This window comes from Macaca thibetana, chromosome 4 (genome assembly GCF_024542745.1).
Source record: "Macaca thibetana thibetana isolate TM-01 chromosome 4, ASM2454274v1, whole genome shotgun sequence".
NCBI classification, from domain to species: domain Eukaryota; kingdom Metazoa; phylum Chordata; class Mammalia; order Primates; family Cercopithecidae; genus Macaca; species Macaca thibetana.
Genome location: NC_065581.1, coordinates 148,347,750 through 148,372,437, shown reverse-complemented (window position 1 = coordinate 148,372,437; position 24,688 = coordinate 148,347,750). Strand labels below are relative to the sequence as shown.

General features: G+C 36.2%; 1 protein-coding gene across 1 annotated transcript in view; it reads left to right on the top strand.

Annotated features, from left to right (window-relative positions):
• The window catches only part of RFX6 (regulatory factor X6), a 55,534-nt gene extending 34,317 nt beyond the window's left edge, over positions 1–21,217 (top strand). The window contains exons 8-19 of the mRNA XM_050786608.1: positions 4,735–4,812; positions 4,927–5,040; positions 6,759–6,808; positions 7,849–8,008; positions 9,220–9,364; positions 11,003–11,112; positions 12,061–12,178; positions 13,614–13,736; positions 14,392–14,598; positions 15,949–16,461; positions 17,697–17,909; positions 20,395–21,217. Coding sequence (XP_050642565.1) covers positions 4,735–4,812; positions 4,927–5,040; positions 6,759–6,808; positions 7,849–8,008; positions 9,220–9,364; positions 11,003–11,112; positions 12,061–12,178; positions 13,614–13,736; positions 14,392–14,598; positions 15,949–16,461; positions 17,697–17,909; positions 20,395–20,570 — 2,007 coding nt within the window. The 3' untranslated portion in view covers positions 20,571–21,217. The remainder of the gene's footprint in view (positions 1–4,734; positions 4,813–4,926; positions 5,041–6,758; positions 6,809–7,848; positions 8,009–9,219; positions 9,365–11,002; positions 11,113–12,060; positions 12,179–13,613; positions 13,737–14,391; positions 14,599–15,948; positions 16,462–17,696; positions 17,910–20,394) is intronic.
• The last annotated feature ends 3,471 nt before the right edge of the window (positions 21,218–24,688 follow it).

Genomic DNA, 24,688 nt, shown 5'->3' with positions numbered 1-24,688 from the left:
TATTTAAAGCTCTATTGAGGAAGAAAATACTAGAATGTGTCTGTCACATACACTTTCTTCAATGAAAAGTTTTATGTTTTCAATTATCTCCATTTTATTTCAGTAAATGGTAATCAAGCATTTCTCTAGGACAGAATCTGTCCCTAGCACTGAGGGACATGCTAGATGAATGCAAGGACTATGCTAGATGAGCAGGAACTTTCCTTACTTCTAAAATTGTGTGTTCTCTTATATTTGCATTATTTTTAAAGTTAAGAAAGAATCATTTTCATTGGGATTCAGTTTATAAATAATTCTTAATATGACTTTTCAATGTTTATGTAATAGAGTGTAAACTAAATCTTCTATTTCTATACTTCTAAAGTCATTTGTCAGGGATCTGTTGGCTGTTTAGTAGCAGAGACCATTATTAAATTAGAGCATAATTATTTCTACATTTTTGTTTCAGCCAAAGTACACATTTCATTAGCATTTGAAGAAGACATCTCTTATAGTATATTGAGTCAGTTCATATTTCTGAGATACAAAGATAGAGGAATGTGATTAATGTCCAGATGCTTTACTTTAGTGATGGGCTTTTTGTAGAAATGAAGTAAAGATAGCGCGTTGATTTAAAAAAATGTTTATTGGCATATAAGTAGAGATGCATAGTAACTTACAGGGTTCATTTTTATGACAGCCATACTCTGTTAGTTAAGGATAGACAAAATATTCTTTAAAAAAAATGAAAACATGTCTTTTGCAGCAACATGGATGCAGCTGGAGGCCATTAACATAAGCAAATTAATGCAGGAGAAGAAAACTAAATACTACATGTTCTCACTTATAAGTGAGAGCTAAGCACTGGGTATTCCTAGTCATAAAATGGCAACAGTAGACACTGGGGACTACTGCTGGGGAAGGGGGAAGAGGGAAATGGGTTGAAAAACTAACTGTTGGATACTAGGCTCAATATCTGGGTAATTGGATCATTCGTATTCCAAACCTCAGCGTCTCTTGGTATACTTATGTAACAAACATGCGTGTGTACCCTGTAAGTCTAAAATAAAAGTCGGAAAAAAAAAATAAAGTAAAATATACCCTTAAAAAAAGAATAGGCAAAGTATTGAAGATAATTCTCAAATGCCAAATCCAAGGAAGTCTCTCAAACTATGTTCACTTCTGACTGTTCTCTCTCATTACATTGCTCAAGTTTATCACATACTTTTAACCTTATAGATGTAATGTGTGATATGATGACTTCATATTTGAAAATCCCCCAGTGAATGTTAACATGTGGCAGTTTGTGAGGATTCCTGTGGAAATCAGGGGGATCTCAGTCTTCTGAGGGAGGGTTTTATTGAGTTACTTTTGTGGAGAGGATTGCTTCCAGGCAGACTTATCGTGAAGATGTTTATGGTGTAAATATACCTGGTGAGAAAGAGAGGGGGACCAAAAAGGCCAGCAACAAAGAAGAAAGGAGAGGTGAGAAAGAGGCTCCAATAGTTTACCGGGAATTTCATGTTTCTCTGCTGGCCTCTAAGGAAGTTCATACCTGCCAATTTGAAAGACTAGTCTGTAGATCATTTCTCAGGTATCAAGGTGCTTTTATAACCCTTGGTTTCTACGTTCATTCCCAGTGGACTCCATCATAAAAGCCAGGGACTGACACTCTTTTTTGAGGACAATTTAGCTCTGTCACCTTCTTTGCCATTAGCCAGGCTCCTCAGGTAACTTATCAGTTCCTAGAAAGTGTGGTGGGGCTAAAATCAAGCACTTAAGGCACCTGCTTCTTTTTCTTTTTCCTTTTGAGACAATGTCTTGCTCTGTTGCCCAGGCTGGAGTGCAGTGGCGCGATCTCGGCTCACGGCAACCTTTGCCTCCCGGGTTCAGTGATTCTCCTGCCTCAGCTTCTGTAGGTGGGATTACAAGTGCCTGCCACCATGCCTGGCTAACTTTTGTGTTTTTAGTAGAGACGGGATTTCCCTATGTTGGCCAGGCTCCTCTCGAACTCCTGACCTCAAGTAATCCACCTGCCTCAGCCTCCCAAAGTATTGAGATTACAGGCGTGAGCCACCGCGCCAAGCCAGCACCTGCTTCTTTAAGGCCGAAAGAATGGAGACTGCCCAGTGAAAAGCTGACCCCAGTGAGGGTACTGACTGAAGCCGGGGGCCTGCTGCTCATAGTGTCTCTCGAGGCAGTTGTCTCCCCCACCATGTGCTCACTGTCTTTAGTGGAGCTAAGCCTTGCCTCTGCTCCTGCTCACTCTAATACAATGTCTATTCTCAGAAAATTGACTAAGATTATGTTTACAAAGGATGCAAAGTACACTGGAATTAAAATTTATTGCCCTAAGACTATGTAAGTATTAAATAAACAAATTAAGTATTATACTAACAGTAAGTTTTAAAAATTTTGATGATTTGTATATAAAGCAATAAATTTTATAACAAATAGAAATACTTGTGAAGATAAAGGCTTACTTGTACTTTAATAGGTTTCAGGGCTCAAATGATTAATTTTAAAAGAATTTATTGATACAGAATAGATGTACATATTTTGAGGGCACATGTGATAATTTAATATGCTCATATAATTTATACGGATAAATCAGTGTAATTTGGGTTATTGATCACCTTAAATATTTATCTTCTCTTTGTGCTAGAAACATTTGTTCTCTTCTAGCTACTTTGAATATACAACAGATTATTATAAGCTATAATCACCCTACAGATCTGTCAAACACCAGATCTTATTTCTTCTATCAAACTGTGTATTTGTACCCATTAATCAACTTCTCATTATTTTCCTCTCCCCATCCTCTTTCCGACCTCTGGTAACCACCAGTCTACTCTTTACCTTCATGAGATCCACTTGTTTAGGTCCCACATATGAGTGAGAGCATGTGACATTTGTCTTTCTCTGCTTGGCTTATTTTACTTAACATAATGCCCTCCAGTTCTATCCATGTTGCTGCAAATGACAGGGTTTTATTTTTTATGGATGAATTATATTCCCTTGTGTATATACCACATTTTCTTTATCCATTCATCCATTGATGAGCACTTAGGTTGATTCCATATGTTGGCTATTGTGAATAGTGCTGCCATAAACATGGGAGAGCGGATATCTCTTTTTGATATATTCATTTCCTTTTTTTGGATATATACAGAAAGGGTTAATTTTTGACAACAGTTATGATTTCCCTTCCATCTTTCATGTCTTACTCATCCTCATTTTAAACATATGACTTGGAATAATCTGAAAATATAATAGCATTGCCTGAAATATAGAGCAAGTCTCACTTGCATTGATGGTGACATATCCTGCTAGAGGTATTCTATAATCAGCACAGCTCCTTCAAATGCATCAATAATGTTCATGTCATGGTTATACTGCTCTGAGCTAAACCACAGAGATATGTGTATTGGGTTGTGGGAATAAAGGGAAATGCAAAGGGTTAGGATAGGACACCTCCATCACCACCACTACTCTAGATGCTATTGGAATCAAAATAGCTGATATCCATCAGTTTCTTAATATGTACTATGGATTATTCCAAACACTTTATATTTGTTAATTCATTTAGTCTTCCTAGCAACCCTATTTTATAGCTATGGTTATTATCATGTCAATTTTAGATATGAGGAAATTAAAGCACATAAATATCAAGTAGTGTGCCTAATGTTACGTAACTAGTAATAACTAGTAAGTGGCAAATTAGAGCTGAGATTGAAATCCAGGTAATCTGAAGGCAAAGCTCACACATTCAACCTCTAAACATTGCTTTTTTTCATATAGAGTTCATAACTGGCAACAGGTAGGGAAATTTCTAACATGTAAAATAAAAGTTTTAGTTTGAATGTTATTAAGTTGCCAGAATATTATCTAGTTTTAGCCTATTGCAAATTTTAGAATATATTTAAAACTTTTTAAACTATGCCATGCAAATATCCATGGTAACTTGAAAATAGAGACTTTTCATAATAGACATTCAATGTTTGAAACTTTTTTTTGAAAATGCATCATTTGGTATTATTACTAATTCCAGATAATGTTTAGTAAGGTCTTACTGGGTGCCAGGCACTGTTCCATATGTATCACATCTTATTTTATTTGATTTTCTTAATACCATGTAAGTAATATGTTATTATTACCTACTTAAAAAGCTTGGGGGCTCAGAGACAAAACCACTTTTGCAGTCATACCTGGTAAGTAGTGCAGTGAAGGTGGGCACCCAAGTTGAGCTGACTCCAGAGCCAAAATTTGAAACCGTTATGCCATACTGCTGCAAGCATGCACTTCATAAAACTGTGTGAAGATTTGATGTATTTTACTACTTTATGTTTATTTACCCAAATCTTTGTTACTAGTTTTACTACTTTATGTTTGTTTACTACTTTATGTTTATTTACCCAAAAATTAATTTTAAAAAATTTAAATTTAAATTAAAAATTAAATTTTAAAATTTAATATTTTAGTAGGCATAAAACTAGGATGTTACTTTGGTCCATAGTACTCTGAAAAATTACCTTTTTCATACTATACTGTAGTTGTCCATTTGTTTGCTTTTCTCCCTTCACAAGGCACTAAGATCCTTGAAATAAGAATTTTGCCTTAATTTTTGAGTCCTCAACATTGAGCATACTGCTTGGTACATAATAGAATCTTTTAAAAAATGTGTGTTGAACAAATTAACAAGTAAAGGCAGTGTTAAAAGGATGCTTTGGTTAAGCTTTTTCTTCCTTGAAATAGGTTGATACGCTCATAATGATGTACAAAACTCACTGCCAGTGTATCCTGGACAATGCAATTAATGGAAACTTTGAAGAGGTAAGAATGACAAAGAATGCTTTATTGACCCTATTATATATACTTTCATGTTCTGTTCTTAATGAGTTCATGTTAAAGAAAAAAGTCTTAACGTACTTTTTACTCTGCAACTAGATCCAGCATTTTTTATTACACTTTTGGCAAGGAATGCCTGACCATCTTCTTCCCTTACTTGAAAATCCTGTTATCATTGACATTTTCTGTGTTTGTGACTCAATTCTTTATAAGGTAAGCACTCTGATATGTCTTAAACATGAGCCATTTATTTCTTTACATAGCATTCTATCTAAATTCTTGCAATATATTTTCAGTAAATGTATTATTTATGGCTGGAGATACACTATCATTTTTTTTTCTGATGAGAAAGCAAGCAATTTAATAGTGCACATTTAATAGTGTATGTGTTTTAATTGAAGTTTACATTAAGTAAAACAAACTCAATTTGTTTTTACAGCTAATAATGAATCTATATGTGGCACACTTACTAATATGTGAAAAATTAGTTGAATTTTATTAACTGTCTAGGTGTTTTCAGATTAAAATAACACAATGGATTTTTTTTCACAATGCCAGTGTTTTGGCAGAAAGCAGAATTAGGCACCCTATGAGATTAATAACTTGAAAATCTCAAAAACCTCTAACTTTAATGCACTGATGTCTAATTCTCTTCTCAAACCAAATCAGAGTTCCTAAGTGTCTACAGAAGGATCTCGAAGACATCCTAAATAAGCACAAACTGATTGTCCTTCTAGCCAAACATTTAATGGGAGATGGAAAGAAGCTAATTCCTGACAGTCTCTTCCCTGGTGGCTACAGGCTCTAAGCTGACGGAGAAAACTATATTGCATTGTGGGTACTTTAAAGTGAGTTTGCCTACATTTGCCTGCTAACTTATCATAAGGAAAAACAAAAGCTTTCCTTTTAAAAAATAATCTGAGTTGGCAAGAAAACCCAAGCTGGACGCTGTTAACGTTTAGGAAATAAAATCCTTCTAAGTTAGTTGCCACTATCAGATTCTCAGCTTTGCAGAAAAGTAAAACAAAAGCTATTTATAGATAAGCTATTTATAGATAAGTCCAGAAGCCCCTATGCAGACCAAGAACTAATGAGACAGCTTGCATAAGACAGCTCATATTTTTGTCCTCTATCCAGTACTTACTCATCATAGGAGAAAGGAGGAATAAAGTACAATATATTTTCTGCCTTTAGTTCAAGTTAAAGTTGAAAAAATTTCAAAGAAGAGTAAGGATTGTCTTTTTTTTTTTCTGGATTGAATATGAATGCCATTCTTTAGAGAAAAACAGTTTAATTTGCATTAATTGTTTGTAATACTTAACACTTGAAAAGGCTCCCAAAAGGAGAGAGGAGGCAGCTCCATGAGTGAGTGTAAGAAAAGACCTGGGGCTCGTCCACACGCATTTCCATCAGAGCAAAGCTTTTTGGACTGTCATTCAGTTTGTCCAGGAAATACTTTTAAAACATATTTTTCCCTTTAAATGATCTATTTTTTTAGTCTGGTATAAAAATCCTGACTTTAAATATCTTTAAATGAACCCAGTTTCTCCCCCTCATGATGGACCCAGGCAGGCACAGTGAGCTCTGTAAGTAGAACGATGTAAGATGAGTTTCTAAAAAATCTTCCTCCCACCTCTAGAAAGTGGTCAGCTTTTCATCATAAAACAGTATATGATTACCACGGACCAATCCATTGGTAATTAACATACTGAGCATATACGTATACAGTGCTATCTCTTGTTTTTATTGTCATACATGCTCACACACAACTCATACATACATTCATGTTAGAGATAAAATTATAACTTTCAGAAAGGAGTTAACATGTTATTCTCTAGGAAGCTAGGAATAAAAAGTAGTTGGCCAATAATATGTCTTTCTATAGAAATACTACGTGAAGATTTGTATTAACCTCTTTTGCTATGATTAAGGTTCTTACAGATGTACTAATTCCTGCAACAATGCAAGAAATGCCTGAAAGGTATGTTCAGTTAATAAAACATGAGCATTCCTAGTATAGGATTTCACTTTATACATTATATTAGAAGAAAACATTAGGTAGTAATTTATTCATTTATCAAGAAGACTATTTTCTACTTGTGTCCCTTTGTATTTGCTGGAAGCGATGTGTCTTATAGTTGGGCCTCAATAAACAAAATGGGTGAAACAATCCTTCAATCCCTTTAATTTGAGAGTGGCTAAAGTGAAAAATAGATTTCAGCACTGTTGACCTTTGAGAAATTTTTCAATGGAAACTAGCTGAAATATGATAAAAAAGATAATTAATGGAAAATAACCACAAGAATAAAAACTATAGGATAAATTATTATATTTTATTATTAACTTTTGTCTTAATTACAAAAGCAGAAAGTGGCATGATGAAATCACTGCCTTCTTTTAACAAAGGAATAAAATCTCAAATAGTTTATTGAAACAATACCAGAAGATTTTTCAAAAAACTTTTCAATATAAGAACAATAGAATTCTGAAAAAAAACCCAACTTTTTCTCTGAAAACAAAATCTAATGAAATGATAAAATTTATTTTAGTACTTTGGGGGTACAAATTCATATAGGACTGGACATAGTTGGTGCTCCAAAAATAGATGTTGCTTGATAAAACAAATTTTACTTTTTATTTACCTTTTCCTCTAGATTATTTCATCTATATGATAGTTGGTATTAGCCTGACCAATAATGTCTTTTAATTATCAATTGTAGTCTTTAAATATCTATTCTGTACTCTGAATTGGGTACTTGAAGTGGAGTTTGAAGAGCTTGAGTGTTTTGACCAAGATGATAACAAAACATCTCATGTACCCCATAAATATATACACCTACTATGCATCCACAAACATTTAAAAAATATATCATAGAAAAGATGATAAATGGCAGACCTAGGCTGTCTGACTTCAAAAGTACTGCTCATGAAATCATAGAATAATAATATACCTCAATTAAAATATAACTGTTTAATGCATTTTTTAACAATGAAGCATTTAACACATAGCCTTCTTTGTAGCTTATTAGCAGACATAAGAAATTTTGCTAAAAATTGGGAACAGTGGGTTGTTTCATCCTTGGAAAACTTGCCAGAAGCCCTAACTGATAAGAAAATACCTATTGTGCGAAGATTTGTTTCTTCTCTGAAACGACAAACATCTTTCTTACATCTTGCTCAGGTATGTTGATTGCTAAGCTGAGAGCATTTGAATTACCATATAAAAAATGAATATTCTGGCCGGGCGCGGTGGCTCAAGCCTGTAATCCCAGCACTTTGGGAGGCCGAGACGGGCGGATCACGAGGTCAGGAGATCGAGACCATCGTGGCTAACACGGTGAAACCCCGTCTCTACTAAAAAACACAGAAAAAACTAGCCAGGCGAGGTGGCGGGCGCCTGTAGTCCCAGCTACTCGGGAGGCTGAGGCAGGAGAATGGCGTAAACCCGGGAGGCGGAGCTTGCAGTGAGCTGAGATCCAGCCACTGCACTCCAGCCTGGGCGACAGAGTGAGACTGCGTCTCAAAAAAAAAAAAAAAAAAAAAAAAAGAATCTTCTGATAAGGACAGATTGAGGAACTTTCACAGATTGAAGGGAGCTAAGTAGACAACAACTAAATGCAACATGAGACCCAAAAATGAATGCTATGATAAAAAAAGCACATTAGTGGGAAAGCTGGTGAAATTCGAATTATGTCTGTAGTTAATAGTATTGTACCATTGTTAATTTCCTGATTTGGGTAATATACAATAGTTACAGAAGATGATAAGAAGCTGGATGGAGAGTATATGGAAATACTCTGCACTACCTTTGCAACCTTTCTGTGATTTGAAATTTAAAAAACTTGAATGCAATTTAACATTTATTTGCCATGTGAATCTAATTGCTACAAATAAGGTTGTGAGAAATTAGCCTATGTGATACTTAATATTGTGAAACCACAAACTTAACACATTTTAAACTGCCGACTAATTGTAGCTCTTTTAAGTAGGGAGAACAAAATTCATTCATAAATTAAGAATTACACATTATATAGTGTTAAAATTGACTTCTCTTTCCCCAAAATGATTATTTGCTTTATGAAGATTTCTTGCCTTCTAAATTTTAAAAGACAAGCTTGAGATAATTTCAGATAGGAAATGTAACATTTAAAAATTCTTATTTTATGATCATGGACAAAGAAAATCCATTTATATTTTCTAAGTTAGAAATAATTTTCAAACTTTTAACAGAGATGATCATGAGTCTCAGCTGCTGTTTTTATCTTTAAAACAAGAAAAAAGTTATTTATGATACTTTTATCTCAAGGAACTATTTTTCTGATAGCTAAAAATTTCTTCTAGATATATTAGAAATGATAATAGTGTAGTGTCTTCTTTACTTTCTCTATGCAGATTGCCAGACCAGCTCTCTTTGACCAGCATGTCGTTAATTCTATGGTATCTGATATTGAAAGGGTTGATTTGAACAGCATTGCCTCTCAAGCCCTTCTTACCATTTCAGGCAGCACAGACACTGAATCTGGTATCTACACTGAACGTAAGTCCATTCTCTTTGTTTAGAACAAGGTTTCCCAAGCTCAGGAAATTGACATCTTGAGCTGGGTAACTCTGTTGGAGGAGCCTGTCCAGTGTGTTGTAGGATGTTTAGCAGCATCCCTGACCTCTACCCATTAGATGACAGTAGCAGCCTCCCCCAAGCTGAGACAACCAAACATGTTTCCCCACATCGTCAAAGGTGTTCTGGGCTGAAAAATCACATCTGGTTTTTTTAAAAAAACCTGGTTTATAAAAATATTTTTAATTTAAAAAATTATCTTCTAATAAAAAATAGTTATAATTACTGTGAAAATACAGAAAATATTGAGGAAAATAAAAGTCATCTATAGTCTCATTACCTAGAAATAAATGAAATGGAAATAATCTGAAAATAATCAAAATGGTTTTGAGTTTTGTAAGTTTTCTTTCAGTTTTACATTACATGTGTACAAATTTGCATGTGTTTTATAGTCTTGTCATCCTGTGTTGTATGATACATATCAAAATGGTATCTCAGCACAATACTGCTTTTCAAAGCAGACTCTCTACTCAGGTTTAGACCATCTGACAGAGACTACCAAGCCAATATGTGTGGCTAGACAACTAGTCTTGAATTCCAAGGGATAACAGCCACTATTTTTTCCTCCCACTGTCTTTGAAAAGACAAAGCCTGCAGCCTCCCATACACTGGTGCACAAACTATGGACTGCTCTCTGGGGCCCAATGTCAACTACAATTTTTATTTCCTAACGTAAAATAGTATTACCTTTTGAGATTCAGTAAACCTTAAACCCTTTAATAGAAGGATAGTCTTAAACTGTCCTTTTAAATATTACATGATAAAACGTTATTCGGGTAAATGGCTCAATTCTGCAGTGAAGAACTTAACTTTTACTAAAGATAAAGGATATTTTGGAAAGCAGGAAATCACCAAGCTTAGATTCATTCATTAGCTTTTAACTAATCTGTTCCATTTAATGAAAACATTAGACTCAAAATGAATATTTAACTACATAACCAACTTAATCTTCCCTAGTATATGCATACACATATATATAATATTGAAATCTATATTTCAATATATACCAAGATATATACACTTATTAAAATTTTGGGCACACTTCTAGAGGCTGAGGTGGGAAGATTGTTTGATCCCAAGAGTTCAAGACCAGCCTGGGCAACATAGCAAGAACTTTCTCTACATTTTTTTTTTTTTTTAATTTAGCCAGGCTTGTTGGTGCATGCTTGGAGTCCAAGCTGCTTGGGAGGCTGAGGCAGGAGGATCACTTGAGCCCAGGAGTCTGAGGCTGCAGTAAGCCATGATCATGTCATTGCACTCCAGCCTGGGCAACAAAGCAAGATCCTCTCTCTCTGTCTCTCTCTCTCTCTCTCTCTCTCTCTCTCTCTCTCTCTCACACACACACACACACACACACCATTGAAGAGTACAGTACTAAGGATTTTTTTGTTACTGTTTTCAATATATGATATTAATTCTTTTCACCATTTATCTGTCTTTCCCTTTCATGCTATCAAAGTATTGATGATTCCTAGTTTTAGGTTTTCTCTTGGATTCCAAGTAGAGTGCAATATTCTGTTTTCTTTTCTTTCTTTTTTTTTTTTTTTTTTTCCTGGGTAGATGACTCTATCACTGTGTTCCAAGAACTGAAGGATCTCCTTAAGAAGAATGCCACCGTGGAGGCTTTTATTGAATGGTTGGATACTGTGGTAGAGCAGAGAGTTATTAAGGTACTTTTTAATGACAGATTCAGAAAATAAGTTTCTTGTTAAGAGTAAATGCTAAACTGGCTATAATTTTTTGACTGAGGGGAGAGGGGTGGAAGGCGGTGTGTGTGAAGGCTTTGAAAAGCTTTTGATGCTCTACGAATAAGGCAGGCCAAATATTGAGATTAGGAGTATGTCAAGATTTGAGAGCACTGGGCATGGATTTCAGTATATTTCTCCTTTCTCGCCCAAAGACTACAAGATGCTCTGCCTTCCCTATCAGTCAATAACATTACAGCTGATAACATCAGTAGAGAAAGATAAACCTAGAAACTGGAATGATCTGGCCCGTTTCTAAAAAGCAAGATTTCACAAATGCTGATGGAAAACATGGTTCTAAGCATTTGCATTTCTGAATTCCAAAAGCTCAGTATTTTGTGTTTTCTCTGTGGTTTCTTAATTTTCTTCAGTTAACCTAGTCATCCATCATGAAACAAGCAATAAGAACAAATATATCCATCACTAGTTGGTGTTAGCTATTCCATATCAAGGAAAGTAGTTATAATTTGGAGACTTTTTTTCCTTCTGGAAGGAAAATAGCTTACCATTCAGTACCAAAGAAGCCAATCATTCACAAAAATATATAGCCCTTCCTTCACACCTCACTTTCTGTTCTTTTTAAAGCTCTGTCAAAGAAAAATTAAAAATAAAAATATTTTGAAAATTATTTCATTTTGCTGTCTAATTCTGTTAGGAAACTGAGCCATATTGAATACAGACTTATTACCCTTAGAACATCAGCAAAGACAGGCTAACATTAAATTCCCAGGACAGATAGTTTTATTTGATGAAATAAATGCCATGCCATCTGTCCATTTGTTAGACAGTATATTTACCTCTTGATCTAACATAGGATTAATGTAGTACTGAGAGGACAGATTTTATAGTTTCATTTTGTTCCTTTACTTTTAGACCAGCAAACAAAATGGAAGGTCATTAAAGAAGAGAGCTCAAGACTTTCTGTTAAAGTGGAGTTTTTTTGGTGCTCGAGTAATGCATAATCTCACCTTGAACAATGCATCCAGTTTTGGTAACATATGTGCATTATAAAACTGTTCTTACATGAATTATATCATTTGTTCCCCAGTCACATCTCCTGTCAATTTTTAAACATGTTACATTGTCACTTCTTAAACTGTATCTAAATATGGAGCTATGAGAAAATGGTAGTTATGAACCTGGGTTTTGGAGTCAGACCATAAGCAGGATTAAATCCTAACAATGATCCTCTCTGGCTGTGGGCCAATCTGCTCACTGAAGAAGGGGAAGACTATTCTCTTCAAAGGGTTATGTAGGTACTTTGGTGAGATGATGTATATAAAAACAAATTGCCTAGCACTCAGGAAATGCTTAATGCATAGCAGCTATTATCATTACTTTCCATCAGTGCTTGGATAAATTTTCTTTGTTAAACGATAATTAAGACATTATTTTACAAAATTATTATTCATTGCAATATGGCAAATTTCTGCATCTTTTCTGAGCACCCATATAGCTGCACTCCAGGAATCAATAAACAGCTTAGAAGACACACTCTCATGTCTCTGACCCATCTTTCCTGTTCTATATGACTTGGGAGGCACAGAGGGTTAAGTTAGCTTTTTATAAAATTGAACACCTTCTTTTTCCTTAAAATTCCTGAGACTCCTGTTTTATAGTTATAATGTTAAACTCATGGGTAGGAACTCTGCATTTGGTAGCTGCATTTCAGGAAATCTTCACATTATGAAAGAGATTACAATTAACTAAATTGTATTTAATGTTCTGTAGAATTAAATAAAATCAGTGAATTTGTATTGAAGAATAAACAAAATGCATTGTCTATTATTTGAAATAGACTTCCCATATTTAAAGTTTTATAAAATATACAGCATTGAAGTCTGGTCTTACTACGAAAAATACTTTTGTTGGAAAATCTATTGAATAGTTAAAAGAAGTTTTAGTTTTCCAGAACATATTTCACTTGAAATTTACTCTTTTAGTTTTTGCCAAATCTAAGAATATTTTGTTTCAGGCTAGAAAGATAACTCTTTACTTGCTTTTTTCAGACCATGTTCGCCATTGTCTAATTATTTAGTACAAAGTAAACAGAAATAGAGCAGAGTAGAGTCATTCTCCCCAAGTTAAAGCTTATCACACTCCAATGTGTGCCCTCTTAAAGCATAAAGCATGTCTCACTTTCATCCGTATTTTCCTTTGATGTAATTAGTGGCCAAAGAGCTGGCAGGACAGTACACACAGAGAGCAGGGCAGGCAATACACAGAAAGATCAGAGATCCAAGTTAAGCATGTTGGTCTTAGCAGGTCATTTAAAGTCCAACAAGTATTTGTTTATTTCAGTTGCTCCTTGTAAAGTGTTGCGAGATGGTCACAAAGATAACTGACTTCTCTTTCCCTTTCCTTCTCTTTCTCTCCCCTTTTCACATTTCACACTGTCCTCTCTTCATTCTCCATCCATAAACAAGGTTCTTTTCATTTGATTCGAATGCTTCTTGATGAATACATTCTCCTGGCCATGGAGACCCAGTTTAATAATGACAAAGAGCAGGAGTTACAGAATTTATTGGACAAGTATATGAAGAATTCAGGTAACTTAAAATAACTGTTTTGTTTTGCATATTTCTTTGTTTAAATCTGAAGTTCAAGAATTTGTAAGTGCAAATATTAAGTGGGTTTATCATAATCTCAGAGTTTTTCTCCAAACTAATTCTCACCATATAGTCACACTATTGGAGCACTATTTTTCTTTCATTCATTGATATGTACAGTAGTCAAAAGTACTTTACTGGAAACTCTGAAGTATACAAAATTGGTGATCTTAATTTCTGGGAATTAAGGTGAAGTTGGAGAAGTGACTATAATACAAAAAATAACTGTAATTCAAGACACATATGGTATACTACATAGGTAAGTGGTATAAAAATAGGTTCTGTAGGAGTTTAGAGAAGGAAGGAAACACATCTGTTTGGGATGGGGCAACTTGCATTTTGAAGACTTCACTCCAAAGTGGATTATTTAGTGCTCCTCATCTACATCCACATCCACAAATATGCAGCTAAAAAAACCCTAGCATCACTGCCAAGAGCAAAGGTCTGCCAGCCTCACTTCCGATGGGAAACATTGCTTAGTAGTTTCCAGATTCAATATTCAACAATGAAACATTTTCATTTTCTTTTACTTGGGTGTATCTACTAGGAATATGAGAAAAAATCTCAAATTTCCCATTTTAAAAACTCTTTACAGATGCGAGTAAAGCTGCTTTCACTGCTTCTCCGAGTTCATGCTTTCTGGCCAACCGTAATAAAGGGAGCATGGTTTCCAGCGACTCTGTGAAGAATGAAAGCCATGTGGAGACAACCTATCTCCCTCTGCCATCCAGTCAATCTGGAGGCCTAGGCCCTGCTCTGCACCAGTTCCCTGCTGGGAATACAGACAACATGCCGCTCACAGGTACGCTAAAGAGAACTGCTTAGGTTCCAGCGCATCTCAGAGAAGCCTGTTCCTTCGTTTTTCTTAAAACTCGTAACCTCTACTCCAGGAATTCCAACAATAAAAAAGGATGATCTTAACTGAGTTTTAATAAAGATTTATAATATTTTTGTGATTTTCAGCAATGGTAATAATACTGTTATTAACACAGGTTTCATGTTTTAACACACTTCATAAATTATATTAGAAGTATGAATAATTAATTTAGTGGAAGAAATAATTAGATGAGGTATACATAAAATTCTTAAGATGCTTTGAAGATAAAAAAATGGGTTGCTTATTTTTGGATTTTGAGAAGACTTTATTTCTCCTTCCCTAAAAAGTAGATTCGGCCTCGGTGCAGTGGCTCATGCCTGTAATCCCAGCATTTTGGGAGAACGAGGCGAACGGATCACCTGAGGTCAGGAGTTCGAGACCAGCCTGCCCAACATGGCGAAACCCCATCTCTACTAAACATACAAAAAATTAGCCGGGCGTGGTGGCAGGCGCATGTAATCTCTCTTGAACCCGGGAGTAGGAGCTTGCAGTGAGCTGAGATCAGGCCACTGCACTCCAGCCTGGGCGACAAGAGTGAAACTCCGTATCAAAGAAAAAAAAAAAACTGGATTCTGCTATTTTAGGTTAATTGTTACAATAATTCTCCCTTTTGATCTAAGGTTCTTTTTGTGTCAAAATGAATATTTGGTGGCTTGATCTAGCTACTCGGCAGTATTTTAAATCTGCTTATTGCCTTGTGTCTTTTTTGAAATCTTTTTTATACATTACTTCTTTTGATATACAGAATTTTAAACCTAGAAAAGCCTTATAATTCAGGGGTCCAGTTCTACCAGTGGAACATCGGAGGCCCAGAGAGTTGGTCGCATTCATAAATCACATTACTTATCAGAAGTGTTTGCATGACATTTTGAATTGACTGCTTTGAAGCCATGGCCATTTTGACATTAGAGACTTTTTCTTTTTACCCTAAAAGTCAAACAGTTTAACAATCAGCTTATTTTTTAATTATGGGGAAATATGAGCAGCAGACACCCATGCCCTCCCCATGCTACCTGTGGAGAGACCACGAAGCCCATCCCAGACTTTCCTCTATAGTCACCAAATCCGTCTCCGCTGTTGTGACACATACATGTGTTGTGATTATATTTTTTAAATTCTGGATTTTTGGTGCTTTTCAGTTTAGTTATTTCTGGAGGGCAGGAATGAAGCAAGTTGGAAAACAATACATTAATAAATCTTTTGAATATTTTTTAAAGATGTGAGCTCATCTACTTTAATATGACACTAAAGGAATGTTCTGGTAATTTTTTGCAGGTCAAATGGAGCTTTCACAGAATGCTGGTCATATGATGACACCACCCATTTCTCCAGCCATGGCAAGCCGAGGAAGTGTCATTAACCAAGGACCAATGGCAGGGAGACCCCCAAGTGTGGGCCCAATACTGTCAGCTCCATCACACTGCTCCACATACCCAGAGCCCATTTATCCTACTCTCCCTCAAGCCAACCATGACTTTTACAGCACCAGCTCTAACTACCAGACTGTGTTTAGGGCACAGCCCCACCCCACATCAGGACTCTATCCTCATCACACCGAGCATGGTCGATGCATGGCTTGGACTGAACAGCAGCTTTCAAGAGACTTCTTCAGTGGTAGCTGTGCGGGGTCTCCATATAACTCCCGGCCACCATCCAGCTATGGCCCATCCCTGCAAGCCCAGGATTCACACAATATGCAGTTTTTAAACACAGGAAGCTTCAATTTCTTGAGCAACACAGGAGCTGCCAGCTGCCAAGGAGCAACACTGCCTCCTAATTCACCAAATGGTATTGATATGTAAAAGAATTTTTCTTGGTTTTTGAGATGGCAATGAGGCAGAATCAGACACTGCGTTCCACCTCTGCTGACCAGCATGTCCTTTCACTTAAGGCTTCCAAAGATCATGGAACTTAGACATTTGGAGCTGATTTCTGTCACATACACATATATTTCCTAATTTTTGTGGCTTTCCTAAAGTTGCCCTTCTTCCTTCTTTTTTTTTTTTTTTTTTTTTGAGACAGGGTCTTGCGCTGTAGCCCAGGCTGGAGTGCATTGGCAGGATCACGATTCACTGCAGCCTCAAACCCCTGAGCTCAAGCAATCCTCCTATCTCAGCTTCCCAAGTAGCTGGGATTACAGGCATGCATCACCATCCCTGTCTAAATTTTAAATTTTTTCTGAAGTTGAAGTCTTGCTATGTTTGCCCAGGCTGATCTCAAACTACCAACTTTAAGCAGTCCTCTCTCCTTGGCTTCCCAAAATGCTGAGGTGCCTCCCAAAGGTGTGAGCCACCACCCCTGGCCTGAAGTTGTCCTCCTAAATACCACACATGTTACAAAAAAAAAAAGAAAAAAAAAAGATAGGTAATATCATATGTTTGAGATCTACCTTAACAGCCCCAAGGAGGAAGGTTCTGTCTTTTGAAAACATTTTTAGTGGATAATATTTCTTCCAGATAACTAAAAGCAGATTTTAAAGATTGGGTCCAAAACGGGCCAATAAAAATTGGAAGTTAAGGGAACTGGAGAGACCTGTGACCTTGAGTCACCAAAATAGGCTTTGTGTGTAGATATCTTTGGTGTCTTTCTCCTAAGTGTAGGCCAGTCTTTGTCTCCCCTAAATATGCATCTATACATGAAAGTAGTATTTTTGTGACAGGTGATAGTGCTTTTTTCTTTCTTAGTAGGTAGCTCTTGTTAATTTAGATAAGGGAAATCTGACAGAGGTGTAATCTGGTCTTAAAGTTAATACAATTATTATGTATTATGTATTATGCTATAATTATTATATTAAATTATGTATGATGCTACAATTCTTACGTATTAAAAACAAAAAAACAGCACAGTAAACCTTATCTATATACAAGCGCAAATCCAGTTCTGTAGCATATATAGATAGATACACATGTAATACTTGCAGTTTGATATCTTTAGCACATCACCTAATTACTTTGTCACCTTTTTGCTTTCTGAAAGTTCTTTGTAGTAAGTTAACAGCAAATTCTCAACATTTTCTGTTACAGGATACTATGGAAGCAACATAAACTACCCAGAGTCTCATAGGCTCGGATCAATGGTGAATCAGCACGTTTCTGTCATCAGCAGTGTTCGCTCACTGCCCCCCTACAGTGACATCCACGATCCACTTAACATTTTAGATGACAGTGGTAGAAAACAGACCAGCTCGTTTTACACAGACACATCATCTCCAGCTGCATGTCGAACTCCAGTCCTAGGTAAATTATTTTAGTAGTTCTTGGAAACATTTTAAGAAGTCGTTGACCTCAGGTATGCAGCATTACTTGAGGGAGATATGCTGAGGTGAATTGAGCAAGCATGTTCCCACGGTTGATTTATTATTATTACTTTGGATCTAAAGTTATATTTTTTGTATCTGACTACACAGTAACAGGTTTTCATTTCTTATTGTGTATATCTCTATTATGCAACCTACTGCTAGATCTGTTATGTTTTACAAAAAAATAGCTGGTATCTATTAAGGAGGCAAAAAATTAATATGACCTGTCAAATGCAGTCTAAAACTGTAAGTTTTAAAAGGGCAGTAATAATATCTTTTTCTCACTCTTGATTAGTGTTGGACCCAGTTGTAGTGGCAAGAGGTATCTTTAGGTCTCATGATCTTCATAAGTATCCAAAAATCACTCCAAGATTTAAAAGAACTGGTGTCCTGTGATGCATGCTACTAGAATTCTCTCATTCTTATTTAAAATGTGATTCAACACCTCGAGAAAATGTTGCTATTTTTATTGCTCTCTGACATATCATGTAAGTAAAAATAAGAAAAACAGTGTGCTTGCCATGAAGCCTCCTGGAATCTTCTTCCAACCAGGTTACCTTTCTTAATCCTCGTCTATGAAGAAATTCTGCAACTGGTACTAGTTGCATCACCAGCACCTAACAAAATGTCTGCCACATAGTAGAAACTCAATAAGTGAGTGAGTGAAAAAAGGAATAAAAACTATATATATATATATATGTATAGTCTATAATTAGTATAATTAGTATGTTATTAGTAATAACATAGATTTAGTCACTATAGATTTAGCTTCTAAAATTACTAATAAGATTTCACAGGGCAAATATATATTCACTAAGTATCAAGGCAGAGTGTTAATATTTATATGAGATGGTTAAAATCTTCCAATGAAATTGATTTCAGACTAGCATAAGTAAAGGGCATTGACACACAACTAGAGCATAAGGGAAAATGGAATCAATTTCATCTCTCCTCACTCAGTGTACCTTTCCAATAATTCAATAGGAAGTACTCCTTCTCTTCCTGTCACTGTCACACATGCTCCCTGAGCAGAATCTAGCAGCTCATCTCCTGCTATCTGCAAATGGTCATTGCTTCTAGGTTACTCTAATGAAGCAGAAAATTCCACTTCAGGAAGTTTTCTCACCATGAGACTAAAATGTACTGTGTTGCTATTGTTACTATTAGTTCTGTTTACTTGAAGAGATAGTGGAAGCTTTGACGAAACATAGGTTTAAGAGTAGGGTGGAGTCTAAGCTTTAGTTGATCAGAGCTGGCTTACAAGTAGATTGCAAAGTGTGATGCAGGGTAAAATGAGGGGATAGAATAAGTGGATAGGTAGTGCAAGCAGAATTGAGTTCAACTGTTTCTTAATTATAAAGCCTGGTTCTTAGACAGAGAGCATGCCATGTCAGCAATAAGAAAGCAGCAACCATATATGAGGGAAATACAGAGTTAGTGAGCCAGTTAGTGAATTTTATTGAGAACCTACTAGGAGCCAGACTCCATTCTAGATGTGAGGATATGGTGGTGATCAGGCCATAGTTCTTGCCTGTAAGAAGTTTACGTTATAGTAGAGGGACAGTAAGGCAATAAATATATGAGCAAATGCATTAAAAAGATAATGCCAAGTACTCTGAACTTGATTAAATAGGGTAAAATGACAGATAGTAAAGGAGGAGCTGCTTTCTGTAGGACAGCTGAGAAAGGAATCCTGAGGCAGAAACATTTGAATTGAAAGCTGAGTGATGAGAAGGAGGCAAAGATGTGAAGATCTGAGGGAGGAGTTCCAGGCAGAAGAAGCAGTGAATACAGAACCGCTGAAATCACAATAAATTTGAAAACAATCAACGGGCAGAGAGCAGGCCAGTGTGTCTTAAGCATGTTGAATGAAGGAGCGAGTAGAGCAAAATAAAACAAAAAGCAGGGGCGCATCTACATAGGGTAAGATGCTTGGATCATGTTCCATGGGTATGGGAAGCCACTGTGGCATTTGAAATGAGTGAAAGTTTGATCTGCTCTTCAGCAATATCATTCTGGCTGCTCTCAGGAGGGTGAGTGGGTGAGACAAAGGTGGAGATCATGGGACCAGTCAGGAGGCTGCTGTGTTGGTACAGGAGAGAAAAGATGGTGGTTTGAACTACAACCACAAAAGTGCAGATGGAAAGAGAAGGTAGATTGGGGGATGTAGTTTGGTGATAGCACTTAAGTTGAAATTGAGTTTTCTTTGTGAAATATGTAGAGGAAATAATTTCTGGGAGACTAGCAAGTGGGAAAAAAATGGAAGAAAAGATGATAGATCTGGTAAACCATACAGACTCAAATTTAGAATAGGTATGTGTGCTAAGTGCAAAAATAAATACAGGGAATTAAAATGAGTGGCATTTGCAGAGAAAAGAAAATGTCGATCAATTTTCAATTGCTGATTATATTTTCCCTTACAGCTTCCAGTTTGCAAACCCCAATTCCTTCTTCCTCATCCCAGTGTATGTATGGAACTTCCAACCAGTATCCAGCTCAAGAAACCCTGGACTCCCATGGAACAAGCAGTAGAGAAATGGTGTCCTGTTTACCACCTATCAACACTGTGTTCATGGGAACAGCAGCTGGAGGCACTTAAACCACCAATGTGGGAGGGGGTGCTGAAACGTAAAAAACAATCTCTACTGTGCAAATATCATTATTCACTCAGACTTCCATAAGAGTAAAGAAAAATGAATATGCAGTGGCTGACATTGTTTTTAAGTCACTGGTACTATGGACAACTCCACAGTGAATGGAGTTACTTGTAGAGTTTGCCCTGCACACTAAGAGTTTAAAATGTGAGCTCATTATTAATCATAGTTTCAAAAATTATCAAATAAAACCAGTGAAGATTTGAAGATGCAAACATTTCAGCTCTGAAGATTTACATTTCACTTTCTAATTTATTAAACATCTGTGTGCCCTTTTATCTTTGGTTTCTTTTAAAAGTATATTTAATGCCTTTACAATACCTTTAATTTATTGGGATCTCAGAATCATTGTTTACTATCCCTTATTTGACAAAAAGTCAAATGTGTATGTTCTACCTCCAATGGAAATGTTTACAAGGGTCAAGACTTAATTCAATTCAGCCAATACCAACGTTGCTTGACTTTCAATTCCTGTGCATTAGTGTGATGATTTCTGTCACATAGCAGCATTCCGATTCTATGTAACTGACTGGAGATGATAAGTGCTTTCCCCTCTTTATTTAAAAAAGATTAAAAGGAATAAAAGAAATAATGTATGGAAATATTTTTAAAGGTGTGGTGCTCTTGGGGCTGGTACTGTTTCTGAAGAATACTGGGGATTTACTCTTTAATCTCAGCTCCTTTGGATATGAGATTAAGGAGTAAAGTTGTTTGGTTAAACACTATAATTTTAAAACATTTGCATATCATATCCTTGCCTATAAATATAAAGAAATTGTGAATTATAGACTATTTGAAACTTTGCAGATTTAGAAGCAGTCTTTTACCAAGTGCTTTCTTATACATTGAAAATAAATGAGTGTTCAGGGATTAGCTTGATGCAAAGCCTAATTCAGAAGTGAAGGAATCATTACATATAAATTAATCCAATTTGATAACACTATCTTTCTAGCTCTGTTTCTTTTTCTTTTCCATATGCTTCACTGAAAGGTCTATTGTAGCATTCATGGCATGTGGTAGGAGACTTCCATTAACTTTACAGGCTTCTCCTATAGTCTTATAACAAGCCTCATATTATTTGCTTTAAGGATTAGGTTATACTATAAACCCCAGGTACATCATAAAAGGATCTATAAGCCCCAGATACTCATTATACATCATGATGGAATTTGGTAAAACAAACTGTTGAATTTTTTTCAGCAAGCAACAAACAATTATCTGTGGACCTGTCAGAGTATGGCTACCATTTACTTAGTTATATGTTCAACGGTATGCAGTTTATAATCTAATTAATTGAACAGAAAAAGATTGCAACAGTAACAAATCGTGAAGAATAGCAAATTAAATGTTCTATTCTTTGTTCTAGAAATATTGTAGAAACACAGAGGAGAAAAGTAATAAAGACTTGGAATTAAGTAGTAAACAAAACAGCTTTAAAAAGCTTTTGGCCATAAGTCTTGAAAATTAACCAAAATTTTAACGTATACTAATTAAATATATGTTCAGCATCTATGTGTCAGACACTTCATTATATGACAACATGGAAGATACAAAGATGGGAAAGACACTGTCACACCTTATACATTTTTGTGTAACAATGAGGGAGTAATGTGACAGAAAACAGAAGCTCCCAGAGGATTTTTGAGTAGAAAGGCAACGTGGGGAAAGTGATGTTTAGGGAATAGCTAACACTAGTTGGAGAGAGGGACTGAATCGGATAGGGGAGAAATTAGCCTGAAAAGGGGGCTATTTGGAGGTTGTTTCTCTGATCTAGATGTCCAGTGGATAAACACAGAGAATACTTGGAAGCAGAGGGAATGAGATCAGGGAGACAGAAAGAAGCATTTCAAAAGAATGTATTTAAGGATTTTCTCTAACCCTGTTTGCAAAGGATTTCCCTACCTTATTTGTAAAGCATTGCAGTGTAAATAATTTGCCATATATTGATACCCTCTTTGTAAATGAGAGAAAATGACCCGGAGCAGGGAGACGCTTACAAGACAAGTGAACAGCATCTCTGGGTCTCATTTGCACCTGGCTGATAACAAGGTGCTCAATCTTGACGCCAAGAGACAGATGACTAACTTGCTGTTTTTGTCAGGCAGTGGGATTTGAGTTTATCTCTGTCAAATGCGTAACAGCGTTTCTCCGTGCAGGCACTATTGGCTTTCAGGCAGGACAGTTCTTTTACCTCACTCTTCTGCATATTGGACAAGATTTATATCCCGGGCTCTCAAACACTAAATCTCAATAGAACTCCCTTTCCCAGTCATTGTGACAACCAAAAACACCTCACAGTTTTTCAAATGCCTCTGGAGAGGCAGTGCTAGTTCTGCATGAATTAAAGGTGACAGCATCTTTAATTTTGCCTAGAAGGAGCATGAGACAACGTAATACCTCTCTGCCCTTCAGTTACACTCATCATTTAAAAATGATTTCCTTCATGGATCTAAGCCTGGGTGCTCAAGGCATTTTTCTGACATTCTTGTTAATTTTAATAGGTTAAAGGATCTTGCCTAGCATTTTAGTGTTTCTGTTTCCAAAAGTAAGTATATTATTCCTCAAGTAGTTTTTAGAAGTTGTGAAGTATCAATTATAAAGTGGCCTGTTTCTGCTAATGCTTGTGTGAAATGTGAAATTCAGGTTAGAAATCAGAATTCAAAAAATGCTTGGTTTATAATCCCATTCTTTTATTTTCTTTTTCAATTTTTTAACTTTTTGTAGAGATGGGGGTCTCTCTATGTTACCCAGATGGGTCCTGATCTCCTGGGCTCAAGTGATCCTCCCGCCTCACAAAGTGCTGAAGCCACCGTACCAGACCTCTAACTCAATCCTTGAGTAGTATTTTTCAAACCTTATGTTATGGTGTGGTGGCTGCTGTAGATAAAAGACCTAACGACAAATGAATGCTCCAATTAACTCAGTAGATTTTTCTTTTCTTTTTTCCTTTTTTTAGACGGGGTCTCACTGTCGCCCAGCTCTAGTGCAGTGTGCAATCACAGCTCACTGCAAGCTAGACTTCCTAGGCTCGGGTGACCCTCCCAAAACTCCTGAGCTCAAGTGACCCCCCTTCCTCAGCCTCCTGAAGTTCTGGGATTACAGGAATGAGCCACTTCAATCCTGGCTTCAGTAAATTCTTAATAGAATTTAGAGACCAAGAATCTGTTTTACAACAACTTAAAACCCAGCTATATCATTCACATAGAATCACATATCACAATGGACCTGGTTTATTTTCCTCTCTGCAGGTAGTGTTGCACTAATAAAAATTAGAGCTCTCATCAGTTATATGCTCCCAAGTATGCTTTCAGGTCAGAATGTTTAAACAAAAATTTACGCTAAGTTCCCGTTATAGTTGTGGATGTAAAAGCCTTTCTCTTTGTTCCCCTTTCAAAGAAGAATCCAGGAAACCCTCAAGGTCTAACATGCCCAGAGCCTATTTTGGAAATGGAGAGGGGATTATTATCACAGTACCTACACAGGGAAGGCACACTGGCATTTAGTGCCAAGACCATCCATGTCAATGTCCTACAATGTGTGGGTCAGATTTGCACAATAGGAATTGTCCTTCCAATAACACTTCTATAAGGAAATGAAGGCCAACCAGTACGCTATGAGGTGGTTTCCACAAAACTTTGCGCAATAATGACACTTCATATTATCTAACTAATCCAATCAGATAATCTCAGATGCTGGTGAGGTTACAGAGAAATAGCAACACTTTTATACTGTTGGGAAATTAGTTCGTCCATTGTGGAAGACAGTGTGGTGATTCCTCAGAGACTTAGAACCAGAAACACCATTTGACCCAGCAATCCTCTTACTGCGTATATACCCAAAGGAATATAAATCATTTTATTATAAAGATACATGCATATGTTCCTTGCAGCACTATTCACAATAGCAAAGACATGGAATCAACCCAAATGCCCATCAGTGATAGATTGGATAAAGAAAATGTGCATATACACCATGGAATACTATGCAGCCATAAAAAGGAATGAGATCATGTCCTTTGCAGGGACATGGATGAACCTGGAAACTATTATACTTGGCAAACTAA